Source organism: Oreochromis niloticus, linkage group LG6, assembly GCF_001858045.2.
Source record: "Oreochromis niloticus isolate F11D_XX linkage group LG6, O_niloticus_UMD_NMBU, whole genome shotgun sequence".
In the NCBI taxonomy this organism is placed as follows: domain Eukaryota; kingdom Metazoa; phylum Chordata; class Actinopteri; order Cichliformes; family Cichlidae; genus Oreochromis; species Oreochromis niloticus.
In genome coordinates this window covers 25,071,694-25,088,199 of record NC_031971.2, presented here as the reverse complement: position 1 = coordinate 25,088,199, position 16,506 = coordinate 25,071,694, and the positions used below count along the sequence as shown (strand labels likewise).

The following is a 16,506-nucleotide window of genomic DNA, read 5'->3' as shown; positions in this document are numbered from 1 at the left end:
AGTGGAGGACATGTGGGTGCCCCCCGCCCAAAAATAAAATAAAATGATTTGATCCTCTTCATTTCCCTTGTTCCCTTTTTTTATTTTACCTCACTCTCCACTTCACCCTCTTTCACTCTCATATATCCTCATTTACTCTCTTGCACCTCCTCTCCCCTGTTTTCCCCTCCTCCCTGCTTCCACTCCTAGTTTTATTTCCCAGCGGCTTTGCCCGGCCGCACTCTGTGATGTACTAATGTCTCATTAACTCTTTTATCTGTCTGTTTATCTTCTTCCACTTCCACTAACCCTAACCCTCTGCTGCTTCTCCCAGTGCTCTCTTAAAGGCTCTATCCCTCTGGCTTGACCAAGGTTTTCCATCTAATCCATCTTGTAGTCCTCTTGCTCAGTGTGTTGTAATACAACCCAGTGACACCAGGCGGCAGTCAAGCCCATTCATTTGCTAGTTATCAATGCTGATTATGATTTCCTTTAGTGAGGTTTTTTTTTTGACTTTGTTATCACATGTAATCACACTCATCTATTTAACAAATATGTTTTTAAGGCTCAGTGTCCCTGTGATGTATCGTACTGGTGCTCTGCTTGAGCCGTTTCTGTCCCAGAGGCTGCATGCGCACGACACCTTTGCTTCTTTTTATCTGGAAATCTGCTGAAACTCATAGAGACGCACAGATCGAGATCTCAGCTGCTGTAAAATATTTAGTGGCTCCAATCACGTGAGCGAGTAATCATGTGGCTCATCAGGAAAAGAGGAGAGGTGTTGCTGCCTCGTCTCACTCTAATTTAGGTGAAATGTTTTCAGTGAAGCTCTGTGAGTGTTGTAACTCTGAAGTCATCTGAAGCCGTGCAAATATAAAAAGCCTTTCAGCTGAAGATGCCAGCTTTTGGTTTAGAGGTTAATTTGTTTGGATGTGTTTTTAATTGTGGCTGATTAATGTTGGCACATTAAAAAAAACAGACCATTTAGGTGTTTAGTAACATATAATGAGAAGAAGGTTAAACGTTTTGCGGCCACTTTATGAGAAACACCTTCACAAGCTAATGTGTGCCAGATATTTTTGCAGAGATCATAATGATTTGTTTTTGGTGACATTATTAAAATATGTTCATTCAGTTATATTATGTATACAACTGTGGTCGAGGTTAAAGGAGGTATTATTGAGGACCTAATGTATTTAACAATTCAATGAAAGATTAAAGGGACAGGACAACAAAAAATCAAGCTAATAATTTCCTTATTAACTAAATTTACACATTTTTCTTCTGCCCTGTTGTGATGTTCATCCACATAGACTGTTTTGGTGTGGGTTGTCTGGTTTTGGAGTTATCTGCTGCAAAAATGTTTGCTTTCTCTTTAATATAATAGAACTAAATGATACTTGTAACGTGATATGTATCATCTAGAAACAATTATCTTTCTGCTGTTTGCATCCGCCAGTTAAAAGAAGCGTGTAACAAGCCAATATTACCAGTCAGCTGAGGGAGGCAGTCAGAGGAAAAATGTAAGTAAATTTGATTATGGGTTGAACTGTCCCTTTAAAAGCATAAAGCATGCTTAGATACATACTTTATATTAGACAAAAACAGAGTTTGTATAGTTTTAACAAGCTTGAAATTAAATATTTGATATGTCTTTTTTCTCCAACACAGCCTTAACTCTACTGGGAAAGCTTTCTTCTCATTTCTTTAAGTAGTCTTCAGGAATAATTCTCCACGTTTCTTGGAGGTGATTCAAAGCTCTTCTTTGGATGTTGGCTGCTGTTCTGTTCTCTGTCAAGATGATCTCACACTGCTTCAGTAATGTTGAGGTCTGGGCTCTGGGAAGGCCAATCCATGATTGATAGTGTTTCATTGTGTCTGTTGGATCATTTTCATGCTAACAAATGAAGCTGTTGCCAGTCAGATGCTTTTCAGATGGTATTGCATAATGGATCAAGATCTGCTTGTACTTTTCTGCATTCATAATTCATCAATTTTTAATAACATCTCCAACAACACTGTCTGAGAAGCAGCCAGAAACTATGACAGAGCCTCCACTGTGTTTTACAGACAGCTGTAGATACTCACGTCTGGCATCTTCTGTATATATTGTTATATACAGCCTTTTCTCCCTGCCTCCCTTCCTTAACAAGGGAAGCCCACCCTTCCACTAAAACCATTTCTGATGAGGCTTCAGTCAACAGTAGAGATAAATGTTTCAGGTCTTGTGTCAGGTCTTTGCTGGATTTTTTTTCCTATTTCTTAAGGACATGACTTCCAGATGCTGTTTATCTGCTGCAGATAGCTTTTTAGGCCTGCCAAGGACACACTGCACACTGCGCTGAGATATGCCAAGTTTTCAGCTAATAGCTATTTGGGAATCACCTTGTTGGTGCAAAAATACTATTATATGCCTGTCAAACTGTGTTATGTTTGGCATTTTTTGTAGATTTGTTTAAATAATTGGGAACAAATTCTGTGTTTTTGCGACAGGCTGCTAAGTTTTCTGTTATTTGTAGATCCAATACTAGTTCGTCCCTTGAGTTAGGGGGCTTTTTCATGCTTGAATGATTCATGGGTCAGTGATAAATGACATAAAAACTACAGCCTGGACTGAAAATTAGTTAGAAAAAAGCATTCAGTTAGAAAGCCTGGAGAACTAAGAGCACATTAAAAAAAATTACAATAAAGTCTGGCTCCTTGGAAGCAATGAATTGAGACTTTTCCAAAGTAGATTTTATTGCAGAACATTTACATCCAGTTACTCAGGCGCACCTAATATGCATGAGTCAAAAAAATAAAAAACAACATAACTAATTTATATAAATGAAATTTCAAATGTGCAAAACCATATTTAAAATATAGAAAATTATCTCTTAAATGTAGGCTTACTCAGCTTCACTCGTGCTCATTATGACTCAGTTATAGTATAGAGTGTATATTCATTTAAAAACACTGCAGACCTGCTGTTAGCAAAAAGCAGCAGCATGCCTCCAGTTCATCCTGAGCGCTGTGACATTTGTCGTCTTGCAGCAGGACGCTGTCATCTCGTCACCAGCCTCCATCCACACATTCTCACCTTCTGTAAACATGTTTGACTTTAGCAGTTGACTTTTCTGCCATCTGGCTGCTCCACACAGGCCGACGGTAGACATGCAGCAGTTATGTGCGAACTCACAGTTTGGCCCCAGGAGACATTAGTGATGCCCACTCTATTTTCACCTCTAGTTTCCCTACCCATAATGCACCATTATTGTCACATTTCATTTTCCCCCTTTCCAGTTAAAGGGCTTTTAGGGGAAGGAGATTTTCCTCATTTTCTGTCACATGAGTCCCGTATTAGTCTCTTTGATTTCTTGCTTTTACTCCCTTTGAAGTGCAGAGGTGTAAGCATTAAGTCTTAATTACATGGTCTGATAAGTGATTTCAGTTTACTGGGTCAGATGGAAAGAGGTCAAGCTCTTGAATCTTTTGCAATTTACAAATCTGATTTAATCCCATGGCTAAATTTATCCTGACAGATTTTAGTATCTAAGTCAAATTGGGTTTTATTGCATAACAGTGTAATCCCTTTTTTTCATCATCGTTTCTGCTGGCAACATTGTTCCAGATTCTGAAGCAGCAGGCTAGAAATAACAAATCTATGTGATTCATAAACAGGGATGCCTATTCCTGGCTGTGCTATGATATTTACTGTACAGTACAGTACGGCTGCTTGGATCTTTCTTATTTCAAAGATTTACAAGCATATAGTTGTGTTTGCGTGACAGTAGGCCTTTCAAACCTCACTGTCCACCAAGACTTGAAAAATGCATGAAATATTTAGTTTCTTCATATTTGATTTTTTTTTATCTTTTTAAATATGTGAACAGAAGCCATTGTCTTATTTCCTGTCGTTGAACTGGCATTCAACGTTTCAAGGCTTTAGTGTTTTATCCATTATAGTCTCTGAAAGATTAATTTCACATCTCTTGAAACAGACTGACAGAGCACTGAAAGGAACACGCTTTGTGGCATAAAACCAACTGCTAATTTTCACATTCAGAGAAGATAACAAGCAAATTTATTTAGACCTTTTTTTTGTGATAACATATGTGATAGCCACAGACTTTCTCTGCCCTCTTGACACTATGATTATGTGGATCCATTTCTTATAGAATATATATAATAGTAATAGTAAACCAGCAACTTGTCACTCTACACTTGGCACACTATCATTATCCTCCATATCCATGATTGTTAACAAGTAATAACACTGAAAGTGAAGTAAGTCAGCAGTTAGTGATCACTCACTAGTCGGTATGATGGCTGATTGGCTCTAAGGTGTGTGAGCGACACAGTTTGTGTACAGATTTAACTGACCGTGATTAACTTTAGCAAGTATTACAACCAACAAAGCTCGTCTAATCTTAAAAATTGGTATTTTACCCAACACGACGATCCTTCCCTAAATATAATTTGGTTGTTTTGTGCCTTGAAACCAAGTTTGGTGCCAAATCATTCTACTGCTCCTCATGCATCACTCTTAATTATCACCTGAGTGATGTTGGTTTGCTTAGCAATTCATAATATTAACATTAAACCTTACGTATGGCTAAATATCCGCACAAATACTTGTACACAAATACTCTGAAAATAAGACGGGCATACACAAGGTCATTCTTTTAGTGTTATACTGCTGAGCCACCAGCAGAATTGGTAAAAGCAAACACAAGGAGCACTTCAAAATGTTGTGTCAGCAGCGCTTGTATTGAAGAAAAGGGCAACATTTACTCTACTATTTTCAATTCCGCAAGCCTGTTCATGTGTGCTTCGGTGACCTGTTGAAAATCAGGTTCTGGCTGCTTGGTTGGGGCTGGCACACATTTGAGCATCTCTTTGGGCTTTGAGGTCGATCATTACTGGCTTCGTGTTGTCATGTATTTGCAGGTTTTTGGAGACATTTGATGTTTACAGCAGTGAGTTGTCGTTGCTCACCCATTCTGCACTCTACCATCACATTTCTTAAAATGAAAGTGAATTAATTTGAATTTTTGTCTTATCCTCCACATGATAGTTGTTGCTCTTGAAGGCGTGCAGAAATTACATATTTATTGTTTGATTAGGAAGACTTTTGTGTGAATGCAGGCTGGTTCATTACAATTTTACCATGCTTTGTTTCTGTTTCCAGGCGAGTTTCCCAAATAGCCTCTGAAGAATTTAACAAAGAGCTGATAAATTACTAAGAGAAACATTGAACATTTACAAGTGCCAGATATAAAGCCAGTGCAAGATACATTTTAATAAAATGTAATTATGCTACGTTTAAAAAGAAAAAAAAAGAAAGAAAGAAAAGATTTTGTTTTATTTTGTATGTGAGAATTAGGCGGAGGTCTTATGTGTGTACACCCTGAACAAAAATGAGGACAGAATTGAAAGGGCAAGGTGTGGACCATCTGGTGAGCAGTTCTTTAAGTGGGACAAACAGGTGGACCGACTGGATTCAAAGGGTGCCAGAGTCAGGACTTATGGGGGCAATAAAGAAGAAATTTATTTTCAGTGGCTGCGAGGAAGACTTACTGTGTAAAAATTCAAAATTTAAGCACTTCTGCTGGTTACTATTGTAGCGAAGATGTTAATGAATCTACAACGGCAGTATCCTGGTTAAAGAGCATGTGTGAAGATGACTTGTGACAGAATGACATTTGGCCTGCCATAGCCCTTCATTACCACCCTGCAACTTTAATTCATCAGTGCTTTTCATGATGCTTTAGAAATAATTTTATGCAAATTAATATTCCAAGGTGACTTGTGCAGGATGTTCCTCGATGCTAATTAGAAACCATCAACTTGAAGTTGCTTTGACCTTTACAGATATTAAGGCAAACTGGCAGTGCCTGCAGAATATGCAGGGATTTGGTTTCTTGTTTGTGTGTAATAAAGATGGATTAAATGTTATATATCAGCTCTAAATTTGTAATCAGTAGGGATGCTATGTATATTTGCTGGTTTTACCAAGTTAAAGAACTTTAATTACTCAAGAATATCAATCTGTCCAAATGGAGAAGTTTTAGCCAGTTTTAGCAACTGGGGAGTGGTTTAGCAAAGACCAAGAGCTTTTGACACCAACCCAGTCCACAAAGCGCATGAGCTCTTTGGCTGCTCTTGCTGCTGGTGGGGCCCAGAGGAGGATGGACCTATGCAGGTAGCTCTGGCTTAGTCCTTAAAGGGCCCCACTGGCCAGCCGGTGGTCGTGAATGAGCTCCTCCCTAATACCCAGGGTGGGTATTAGGTATCATTGTCAAAGGGCTCTTTTGAAATGCACTTAGTCTGGCCTCTCAATCAGGATACATTATGTCTTGGGAAATCTTACCAGGGGCAAGTTGCCTTAGACAGCATAGCTGCTTGGATTACTTGGGCTTCAAACCCTCTTACATCATGCCTCCTAGGTGAGATGCTTCAGGCTTCAGTCATATTCAGGACCAAGGACAGTGGAGAGACTGGCTTGCGAACACCTTGATAACCCCCCCCAAAAAGCCAGGAAAGTGACTTGGGGATAGGCAGGTCCTGTAAAAGTGTTGAAGTGTTAAAATCCCGTAAGGCTCACTATGATCTCCTTTGACTTTCTTGTGAAAATTTGAATCTTCTGACTACAAGCAAACATGATACTTAATTCTAAGGCTTATGCAGAACAAAAAAGGAAAATGTACTGAGTAAATCATAGTACAAGATGTATAAGTCTGATGGGACATATAGTACACAGACACTGACGGTTGCGTAGAGCAAAAGTAGATACCAAAATGACGCGTAATCTCCCAGGAAGGTTTTTTTGCAGTTGTTTTCAAACGTTGTTTAAACTTTGATGGTTGTTCGCAGACCTCCCTCGCTCTCTTCCTCCCACTATCTACACCTCCCTCCCTCAAGCCTTCTGTAGCTCGGGCAGAAGAGAGAAATGGATGATGGCAAGAAATGTTCAACACAGCGTATCTGTGTCAGAGTTCCTGCTCAGACATGGGAATGCACCCACATGCCTACAGACACTCACGGAAACACACCCACATACTGAAACACAAAAACACACACAAAGCTCATGTAAAGGGAAACGAAGATGGAAAAAAAAAACTTGGAGAAATGAGTTGCTTGACATTATTAGTCTATATAGAAACTACAGGCTGTGGGTGCCTGTACGTGTGTGTTTTTTAAAGATCTCGCTCGAAGGGCCTACATGATGATGCTCTCTTCATTTGGGACCTTCGGTGAGACGTCTCCCATAAACAGAGTTATGTAGATTACTTCTGCATATTGCCACGGGGAACAGATCAATTATTTGATCTTGTTGCTCATGTAGGGAATCCATTCATTGAAATTCAATAACTGTTTACAAAAACACTGCAGAGAAACGTGTAGACTTGCAGATCAGACAGCAAAGTGTAATGAATGGAGTTTAAATTAGGTCACCCTCTCCATCCCATCTTCAGTGCTCCTTTATGTGTAATAAAGCAGAATAGTATCTAAGCCTCCCCTTCCCCTCCCTATAGCATTAATCCATGTGGGCTCTCTGTTTGCTGAAGAGCATAAACATGTTGGAGGACGTTTCTCAGTGTTATGTCACTTTTCCAGCCATCTGCCACTGTGAAACCTTTCTCTTTTGGTGCTGTAAAGGAAGATGAAGCTCCTCCAGCACATCTCTTTATTTCAAATGAATGAATACAAGTCTGCTTGGCATTATCGCATAAACTAAAATAGCATTTTAGAAGCTTTCGGTTAAAAGCACTCAACATGTTAAGCATCTTTTGCTCTGTGTGTAGTTGAAGTTACATTATATACAGGAAGTTAAAGCAAGAGTTTTGTAGATGGCATGTTTGCCTTGCCAGGTGACTCCCTGAAGTCTTTTCACAACAGTGAGTTTGCTCAACAGTCAGCTGAGACCGCGGGAATCCACAGCACTCATTAACTGGTCTCCAAGATGTTGTTACAGCCAGCACATTTACAAGTGACTAAATTCTCAAAGACATGTGCAAGGTGCCCACCAGTGTCTATGGCATGATGCATGGGGCTATATCAACAGTGAAGCATGTTGCACTTCCAACTTTGTTGAGGATTTCATGATGTTTCACTGGAATGCAGTGAGTAGTGCTAAGTATCAATTTTCAGCTTGTAGGGTTTATGTTTATGTGAGGTAAAACTAAATAAGCGAATCAGAAAGTAAAAATAAAGGACTTTGTGTAAAATCCAGTATTTTGTCAACCCATCTGTCCACCACAGCGTCCTGTCTACATGTTACTCTTGTGTGAAAGTCACACTTTATGTGAGTTTCTCCTTTTCTCTGAGTTGCAAGGACCGTGAAGATGAAACATATAAGAACTATATGAAGTATAAGTTGTAATAAAACAGCTTTTCTTGAAATGGCAGAGAGCTGTTCACTTATTAATCCCATTGCACCAAATTTGGCTGCATTTTACCTTCAGGAAAGATTACATTTATTAACTGGAGCTCCATAAAGCCCCGTTTATTATGGACTATCTCCATATTAAATAAATAAATAAATTTGACATTTGGGCTTCCTGCCTGATTTTCTTTTAAAGCTACACTAACTATTGATATCACTAATATGACAGCAGTTCAGCAGTTTACTACTACTGCAACATAAGGTGTATCCAGACCTCATTTTGGTCATTAACAACACCTGATAGATGAATGAAAGAAGGCATGCCTTTTTTCTTTTAAGCACACCAAATGATTGTGCTCCATTTGATCACTTACGTGCATTTAAAACCTCTGCTAGTAGATCTCATGGTAAGCTAGAAACCTGAGCTTTGTAACATGTTTTATGCTGCGAGAAAAGAGAAACATGAGAAAAGTCCAGTAATTCAAACAGAGATGCAATGGAGAAACACAGTGAAACTCAACAGTTCGACACAACAAGGAACATGGGAAAACTGAGGGCTTAAATATGTAAGGAGGGAAGGTCCTTTTCCATCAGGTGGAGAGCAGCTAAAAATAAGAGGGCAGTGGTAGCCAAGGAGTACAAAACTCAAGTGTAGTGGTTAACATAATTTATTTACAATAACACAAGAGCAGAGCATTTCAAAAAATGAAATGAAATGAGATGTCCCACTTATACAGACGACATGCACAGGTGCAGCAGTCTTGAATCACATGCTTTAGCACCAACCATCACAGAAGTCACTCTTCACCAGTCGTATCACACTGGGAAAGGCCTTCTTACCGGGTCCAACTCCTCCACCACATCCAGCACCAGTTCCACAGACAATTCCACAGCCAATCTCATTGGCATCCATCTGGCCAATCCATCCTGTTGCTCTTGTGAAGCTCTGCCATCTTCATGCTTGTGCCACCTCTGCATATGCTCTGTGCCTCCTCTGTGTCACTGCCCTCACCTCCCATCTTTTATGCAGCACGAGCAGGTGTGAATAATTTTTTTGATTAAGGTGTGGGTATGAAGTAAAAGAAAAACTTCAAAATAAAAGCATGCAGGCAAAATATAGTATAGTATAAACTGAACCACTAAAAAACACAGAATAAAACACTAAAACTACTCCTACCCCAAACCAAATACAGACGGGGTAACAGGGATAGAGGACACAGCGGGGGAAACAAGAGGGAAACAAGGGAAGAAAAACTGATAACATCCCGCTGGGGTTCACAAGACTAGCAAAAAAACCCCCCAAAAAACAGGAAGTAACTAAACACCAAGCACACATAGAGACTTAACAAGACATAGTTGAGGCAGCAAAACTGAAATGTAACCAACCGGAAAACTCTGAAGTCCAGCACATAATCAAAAACAAACAAACCTAGGAAATCATTAATAAGCTGTAATAATTATTAGCTCTCAGCTGGGGTCCTTTCTTAAGATCTGCTTTGATTTATGATGTAGCACTCTGTTGTTGTGGTTGAAAAACAAGGATCTCATCGCATGATTAATTTGTTCATTTATATTTTGTTAATGTGCAAATGTTAAATAGTAAAACCTCCTTCAAGTAAAATAAGAAATTGTCGGTGACAGCCACAAAAACTGCTACAGTTTGCTCCTTGTCTCACTGTCCCTGAAGCTGTGAAGCAGCTCAGCCTGCCAGCAGAGGCTCCTCATGTTTTGCTGCTGATAAATTTGTCCTTCGCATACAATGCAAGTCCATCTAGCAAGCATTTAGGCTGCAGCTTAAGAGGAAACTAATCAGCAGCTCACTATATTTAAACTCACATTTTCCTTTTTCATTTGCAGTTTTTTTGTTTCGGGCCGATCTGCGAGGGCAAGCTAATATTGCACAAACCTCCAGTTCTCAGTTGCAGATTTGCAGGAGCTCGCACTGCAGTCGCTTTTTGTTTTTTTCCTGCAAAGAGCGTCTGTGCGCTGTTTACTGGAGTATAAATGAATAATTAGAACTTGTGCATCTGTCTCATCTAGGGAGAATATCTTGCATTTTTTTGATGTGTTCTATGTTTATCATCGCCTCTTCCTGTCTTCTCCCTCACATACATACAATCTGCTTTGAAATGCTTATTTATTATTTATGTTTTAACAGCGATGAAGGTCATATTTTATGCTTCACAGCTCCTGCTTTGCATAAATCTGATATTTTATAAATGTCAGAATAGCACAAAGTTATGCAGAGATCCACACTCATGTACACTGGTTATGATTCTTCTTGTTCTCATACTCTCTGCTCTTGCCCGGGTTCTTCCTTTCCCTGTTGCCTGCTCCTTCCTCACTGTTCTGCTCTTTTTCACCTCTCTGTGTCTCACCCTCCACTCTCTCTCCTGCCCTTCTTCAGCTCTTCTTCTGTTCCTCCATACAGCTTTTTTTTCTTTGATCGCTCTCCATTTGTTTCTTTACCCTCCCACTCTACATACTGACACAGCTGAAGGGATCTCTCTCTCTCTCTCTCTCTCACTCTGTCTCCCTCATTGCTCTCATTCTTCTCTCTATCTGTCTTTCTCCTTATTTGCCTCCCTCCGTCTCTATCTTTACCTCCCTCCCTCACTCTCCCTCCTTTCCTCCCTCCCTGTCATCCTCCTCCCTCGCTATCTCTCCATGCACACTTGATTCATTTTACACATTACGGAAGCATCCATCATTTTGCTCTGTGGAGGAAAAATCTCTTCTTTTTTTCCCCTTTTCTTTTTTTTTTTTTTTAAAAACCGCAACAATATTTTCCACTTCTCTTCTTTACGGCTGTCTTCTCTTTCCCAACTCCTACACTCTCCTGTGGATCCAATCCTAAAGCTGGAACCAATATGTTTTATTTTCAGCTGGTCATCATGGCAGGGACCGTTCTGTTGGCGTACTACTTTGAGTACACAGACACGTTCCCCGTGCACATCCAGGGCTTCTTCTGCTTTGACAAAGCTTACTCCAAGCCGTACCCAGGACCAGAAGAAAACAGCAAGGCTCCACCTGTCCTCGTCTACTCTCTCGTCACCGCCATACCCACTGTGACGGTGAGTCTGTTTTCAACTTTAAAAAAAAAACAACTTCCACATGTGATCATCATGTACGCACACACACATATCTTACATGAATATACATGACAGTCATGCACACAACATTTACCCACAGCATGTGAAATAAGCACGCACACGCACACGGACGGTACCTCCTCATCTACACGTGGTGTTTATGGATTAAAACAGGGTAGCGATGCGTAGGTGTGCATCCTCGTGGACTCGCAGCTCTGTTTGTGTGGTTGCGTTCTCTGTCATAACCATGGCAACGGGCACTATATTTGTCCTCCACAGAGCAGTCAGAGATAGCTACAGTGTACAGAAAGTCTGTCCTTATTTCCACACTGCATTAAAACAGAATAAAACATCACCTCTGAGTGGTGTGCCTTATTTAGGTCTGCACAGTTTCATTATTTTCACCTGTTACTTCAATATGCATATAGAAGCATCTTCAGTAACTGAGAGAAATGTATACTGTCAGTCATAATACAGCAGATCAGACCAATCAGTGTTAAAGTGCTTTCTTTTAGTAATTATCTAGGATTTTATCCATTTTCATTGGCACTCAATCAGTTTATAGTGACTATAATTCATGTAATTACCCTAAGTTAATCACAGCATGCACAGTTTCTCATCAGTACATTTGAATATCATTAATAATGAAACATTCACATCCTCATCAAAGCTGTGCATCCATGACTTCTGCCTTGTCTCTTAGGGACTGCCTCTTTGATGCCCTGCAATTAATTGGCAGTAGGACATGTCTGTCTCAGAAACACATATTAGGGCAGTGCACACATAAAAAAATCCTCCACACATACTTTATAAACTCACATATATCATTAGTTGGCCTGTTTTACTTGTGTATCACTTGCACATTATTGTGTGTAAGTGATGTTTAGGTTGTGTGAGACTTTACCACCAGTTTAGGAATCATCCAAAGTTGACATTTTGGACTACAGCTTCATCGTGTTTGTGTATGTAGCGTGCATATCACAGATGCACAGGTGGAGCCTAGATGCGCTCTAATGCTTGCAGGCTCCAAGCGTCGGGGTACAGAGTGGGAGCAGAGTGGTGTGATTTTGCCTGGAGAAGGGAAGCGGCTTTTTTAAAAGTCAGAGCATCTGTGTTCTCTTTTTCTGGAAGATAACGCTCCATCCCACAAGTCTTTCTTTAGTAACAATGAAAAGGCAGACATTCGGCTAACTTCTCCCTCAAATTTGACTCAGACTTTTAGCTACAAACACAACATGGACTAATTCTTTCAAGTGACCGTGCAAACACTTGTTTTAACAAAGTATCCATATCTCGTGTGTGTGGATTGTATCTTTAATAGCTCAAGATTATTTTCAAATTCACCAGAAATTGCACAGATTTTTCTTTTTTCCCTTTAGGCCCTCTTCTTTTTTGCTGCTCTCTCTTTTCATGTACACTTGCTGCTTTGTCTTGCCCAAGTTAAAATATTTAAAACAGAACTCTGGAGATTTACGTTTAGTACCTCCATTAAATGAGGACTGAGATATTCTGACATTGAGTCCTTAGTGTGACTGAATCTCCAGAAATGCTGACACCTACACTTCCCATGATGCATCTAGGAAGGTTTTTTTGTTCCATTAGAGTCCATTTATTTATTAGACTAACCCAAGTGAAAGCCCCATATTCAAATTTTCTGACTGCACAACACTCCTTCCAGAGCCACTGAAGACATTTTACTGCAGTTTTTGCGAGTTGAGAGATACTCCCTCTGATAAATAGTGAAATAGCTTGAGTGCCCCTAGAAATGTCTTTGCATAACTTTGTACAACCTTTAAATGAATCTGTCACATGCAGGAATGTGTTTAGTTAAGTTCTCTCTAAGATAAGGCATGTGTTGCACTGACACTCAGGGCAGGTGCTCCTCTGGCTGACACAGCGTTTAAGCAGCAAAACAAAATAGCGCATTACTGTAATGAGATTAAATATGTCTGTAATGTAACAAAGAAATGCATTAGTCTTCTTAAATTCAGAGTTTTCCTCCTACTTTCTAATCCAAAAATTATGCCACTTGTGTTGCATAACTTCTTCAATTATCTGCATAATGAGGAGATAAGAAAGAGAGAAAGAAAAGAGAGAAAGAAAACATCATGAGATGCATCAACGTGCGTGAAAAGGCTCTCTCAAGAATGCGATGGCAAAGTGCGAAGCTCTTTGGTGTGTCTTTGTTTTCAGGAAAGCGTATGTGTTGATATGTAAGGCTGGCAATTATGTAATAATGGATTTCAGGCGACGTTGCAGAGCCGTGCGAAATAAGGTAATGAGTATAAAAAGATATTTTCTACAGGATTAGTGAAGTCATACCTTACATGTCTTTTACAAATTAAAAAGTGATGTTTTATATATTGTATTGTATTTTGTATCACATATAAAGCCAAATTCTGTTCAGACGAGGACATCACCATTCAAAGTGATATAAAGTTCTGAAATGATGTTAACATCACATTTCCAAGTGCTACATGCTTAATATAATACTAAACAACTCAGCTGAAGTGAAGTGAGGACCTGCTCAGCTGAATACATTTTTCTTCATCTACAGAGATATGTGAGGTCAGACAGTGTCAGAGGCATGACTCAGGAATTCAAGTTTCATTTAAATTTCCTCTTACTGGCAATATGCTGAACATTATATAATTCATCTTACCGTTAACATTTCAAGGAATGTGTACCCTACCCTTCAGTACACGTTCCTGGAAACGGCTCTGTACTTTTCTACTGATCTACTGGAGACTGTAACGCAGGAACATACACTCACCCAGTACTTTATTAGGTACACCTCTTTAACTGACTGTTATCTAATCAGCTAATCACATAGTAGGAACTCAATGCATTTAGACGTGTAGACATGGTTGAAACGACCGAGCGGATGATGGTTGTTGGTGCCAGACTGGTCGGTCTGAATATTTCAGAAGTTGATGAGTTACTGGGATTTTCCCACACTGATTATCTGAAAAAAAAGTTCTCTGTGTGAAAATGCCATGTTGCTATGAGAGGTGAATGGCCAGATTAATTTGAGCTGATAGAAAGGCAACAGTAACCGCCATGTTAACCAGCAGGATTACACAGCATGTCACAAAGCTCACATCATCTCGAACTGAGTTCTTGAACATGACAGCGAGTTCACTGGCCTCAACTCTGCAACTGTGTGATGCTATTGTGTCATTATGAACCAAAGTCTCTGAGGAATGTCTCCAGCGCTTTGTTCAGACTACGCTGCGAAGAATTAAGACAAATAAAATATTTCAAGTTTTCAGCTGTTTTAAGATGAAGCAGGTCTATTCAACACATCTGTCAGACCTCTGCACTGGTGTGTGACCATGAATTTTTTTTTTTTAAGTCAGTTGGGTGCATTACAGTTTCAGTATCCATTTCCTTTTTTTTAAATTAAGCCTTGCCTTTTCTTTTTATCTGTTTATTTAAGCTTGTTTTTTCATCCTGGAATAAATTTTGGCTTCCATTATGGTTTTCTGCAATCTCACCCAAGCAAGGGTGATTGAATGACTAAGGCACTGGACTACAATCAAAAGCTCCATGAGTTTTTTTTTCATAATATAATTATTTATTTTCCATTTGTTTTTCCATCAAGTCCTTCACATATTTTTGTTAGAAAAAATGGTAAGCAATAGCTAATAGCACACATTAGCCTTGGTGAAAATTTGATTTGCACTGGTTAAAACAGAATCCACTCCATCTCTTTGACCCAAAAGTCTGTCCTGAAGCTGACGGTGCTGAAAAGCAGTGCAAATCTCGTTCATCTCAAACAACCTGTAAGAACTGAATAACACACACACACCAGATTGTGTGTGAGTGTGTGCGGTACGTGAATGCTACACAATGCTAAAGGGACACACAGAGAGGAAGTGAGAGGGTGAGTGAAGTAAAGGCACTTGTGTGGTACTTGGCAAAAATGCTGTAGGTTTCAGTGCATCAGCGAAGGTAAGTGTGTGGGAGGATGACGGCACACATCTCCTCCACGGCCACTGAAAACCATTTTCGTGTGTGAAGATAGAAAACGGCGCGCGCGTGTGTGTGTGCACGCACGCAGTAGTGCTCGGATCTAAGTACCAGTCAGAGTAGCCACAGGCGATCTCTAGGACTTTCCACAACTGCAGATAATTCTGTTTTTACACACACAGTATTCAGTGCAAAGCATGTAGCATCCCGCGTGTGCACTACATGTACCAAATGCATTACAGGTGACATTTCAGCACTCATTTTAATCATCACTCAAAGCTGAAAGAGCAAGGTGAAGTGCTATTTGAACCATTTGCTAATTACGTGCATCTGTGTGTGTGTGTATTTGAGTGCATGGTTTGCGTAATGGAGACCTTATGTGTACATGTTGATATCACACTGCAATCCATCCAGTGGTAATTGCAGGCTTGGTGTGAGCTTTCACAGCACGTGGACACACACACGCTCACACAAATGAATGAAGTTTTGAATGCAGAGGTTTATTTCTCCACCTTTTTTATGTGGGTCAGAGGCATAATGCTAAATACTTTTGCCCTTGAGAGCTCCGTTCTAATGCTGCTAAATATAAGCCTCTCAAACTGTGTGAGAAGGCACAGCGAGGGCGCTCTTTGAGAGGAGAGACAGAACGAGTTCAAAACGCAGCAAATACAAACTACAACATCGAGGTAGAGAAATGGCGAAATGAAAGAAAAGACAATGATAAAGAAGTGTTAGGGCAGCCAAAAAAGAAAGGGAGGAGGGGTAGTGAAGGAGAGGGAAAGAAACAAGAGGTTCTGTTCCAAGTTTGTTTTCTGCTGTCTGCTAAACCTTGGGAAAAAACCTTCATGCATTATGCAATTCCATGAGACGGAAAGATGGGGATTGGGGCAAAGCATGGATACAGACCACATTATCCAGTCATGCCAGAGTTTATCAAGGGAGAGCTCCTGATGCATGAAAATCTGTATGGTGCTGTTTTTGTCATCACAGGGTCTGAAGTGATGAAGGGGAACAATAGTGGGAGTGGAAGAGGACCGGCGAAAGCAAAGTAGCTTTGAATAAATGCAGCATTCGGAGGGGGGAGATGCTCCTGCT

The 16,506-nt window shown here is 40.0% G+C and overlaps 1 protein-coding gene across 6 annotated transcripts in view; it reads left to right on the top strand.

Moving 5' to 3' along the window:
* Positions 1-16,506, top strand: part of LOC100691640 (phospholipid phosphatase-related protein type 5) — a 63,556-nt gene that overhangs the window by 21,448 nt on the left and 25,602 nt on the right. For 4 of the 6 annotated variants that reach the window (XM_025907786.1, XM_003447936.4, XM_019359792.2 and 1 more), the window contains one exon: positions 11,233-11,421. In XM_025907786.1, coding sequence (XP_025763571.1) covers positions 11,233-11,421 — 189 coding nt within the window. Of the gene's footprint in view, positions 1-1,438; positions 1,503-10,767; positions 11,422-16,506 lie in introns of those variants that run through there. The other 2 variants (XM_013272978.3, XM_013272977.3) reach the window with 2 other exon arrangements.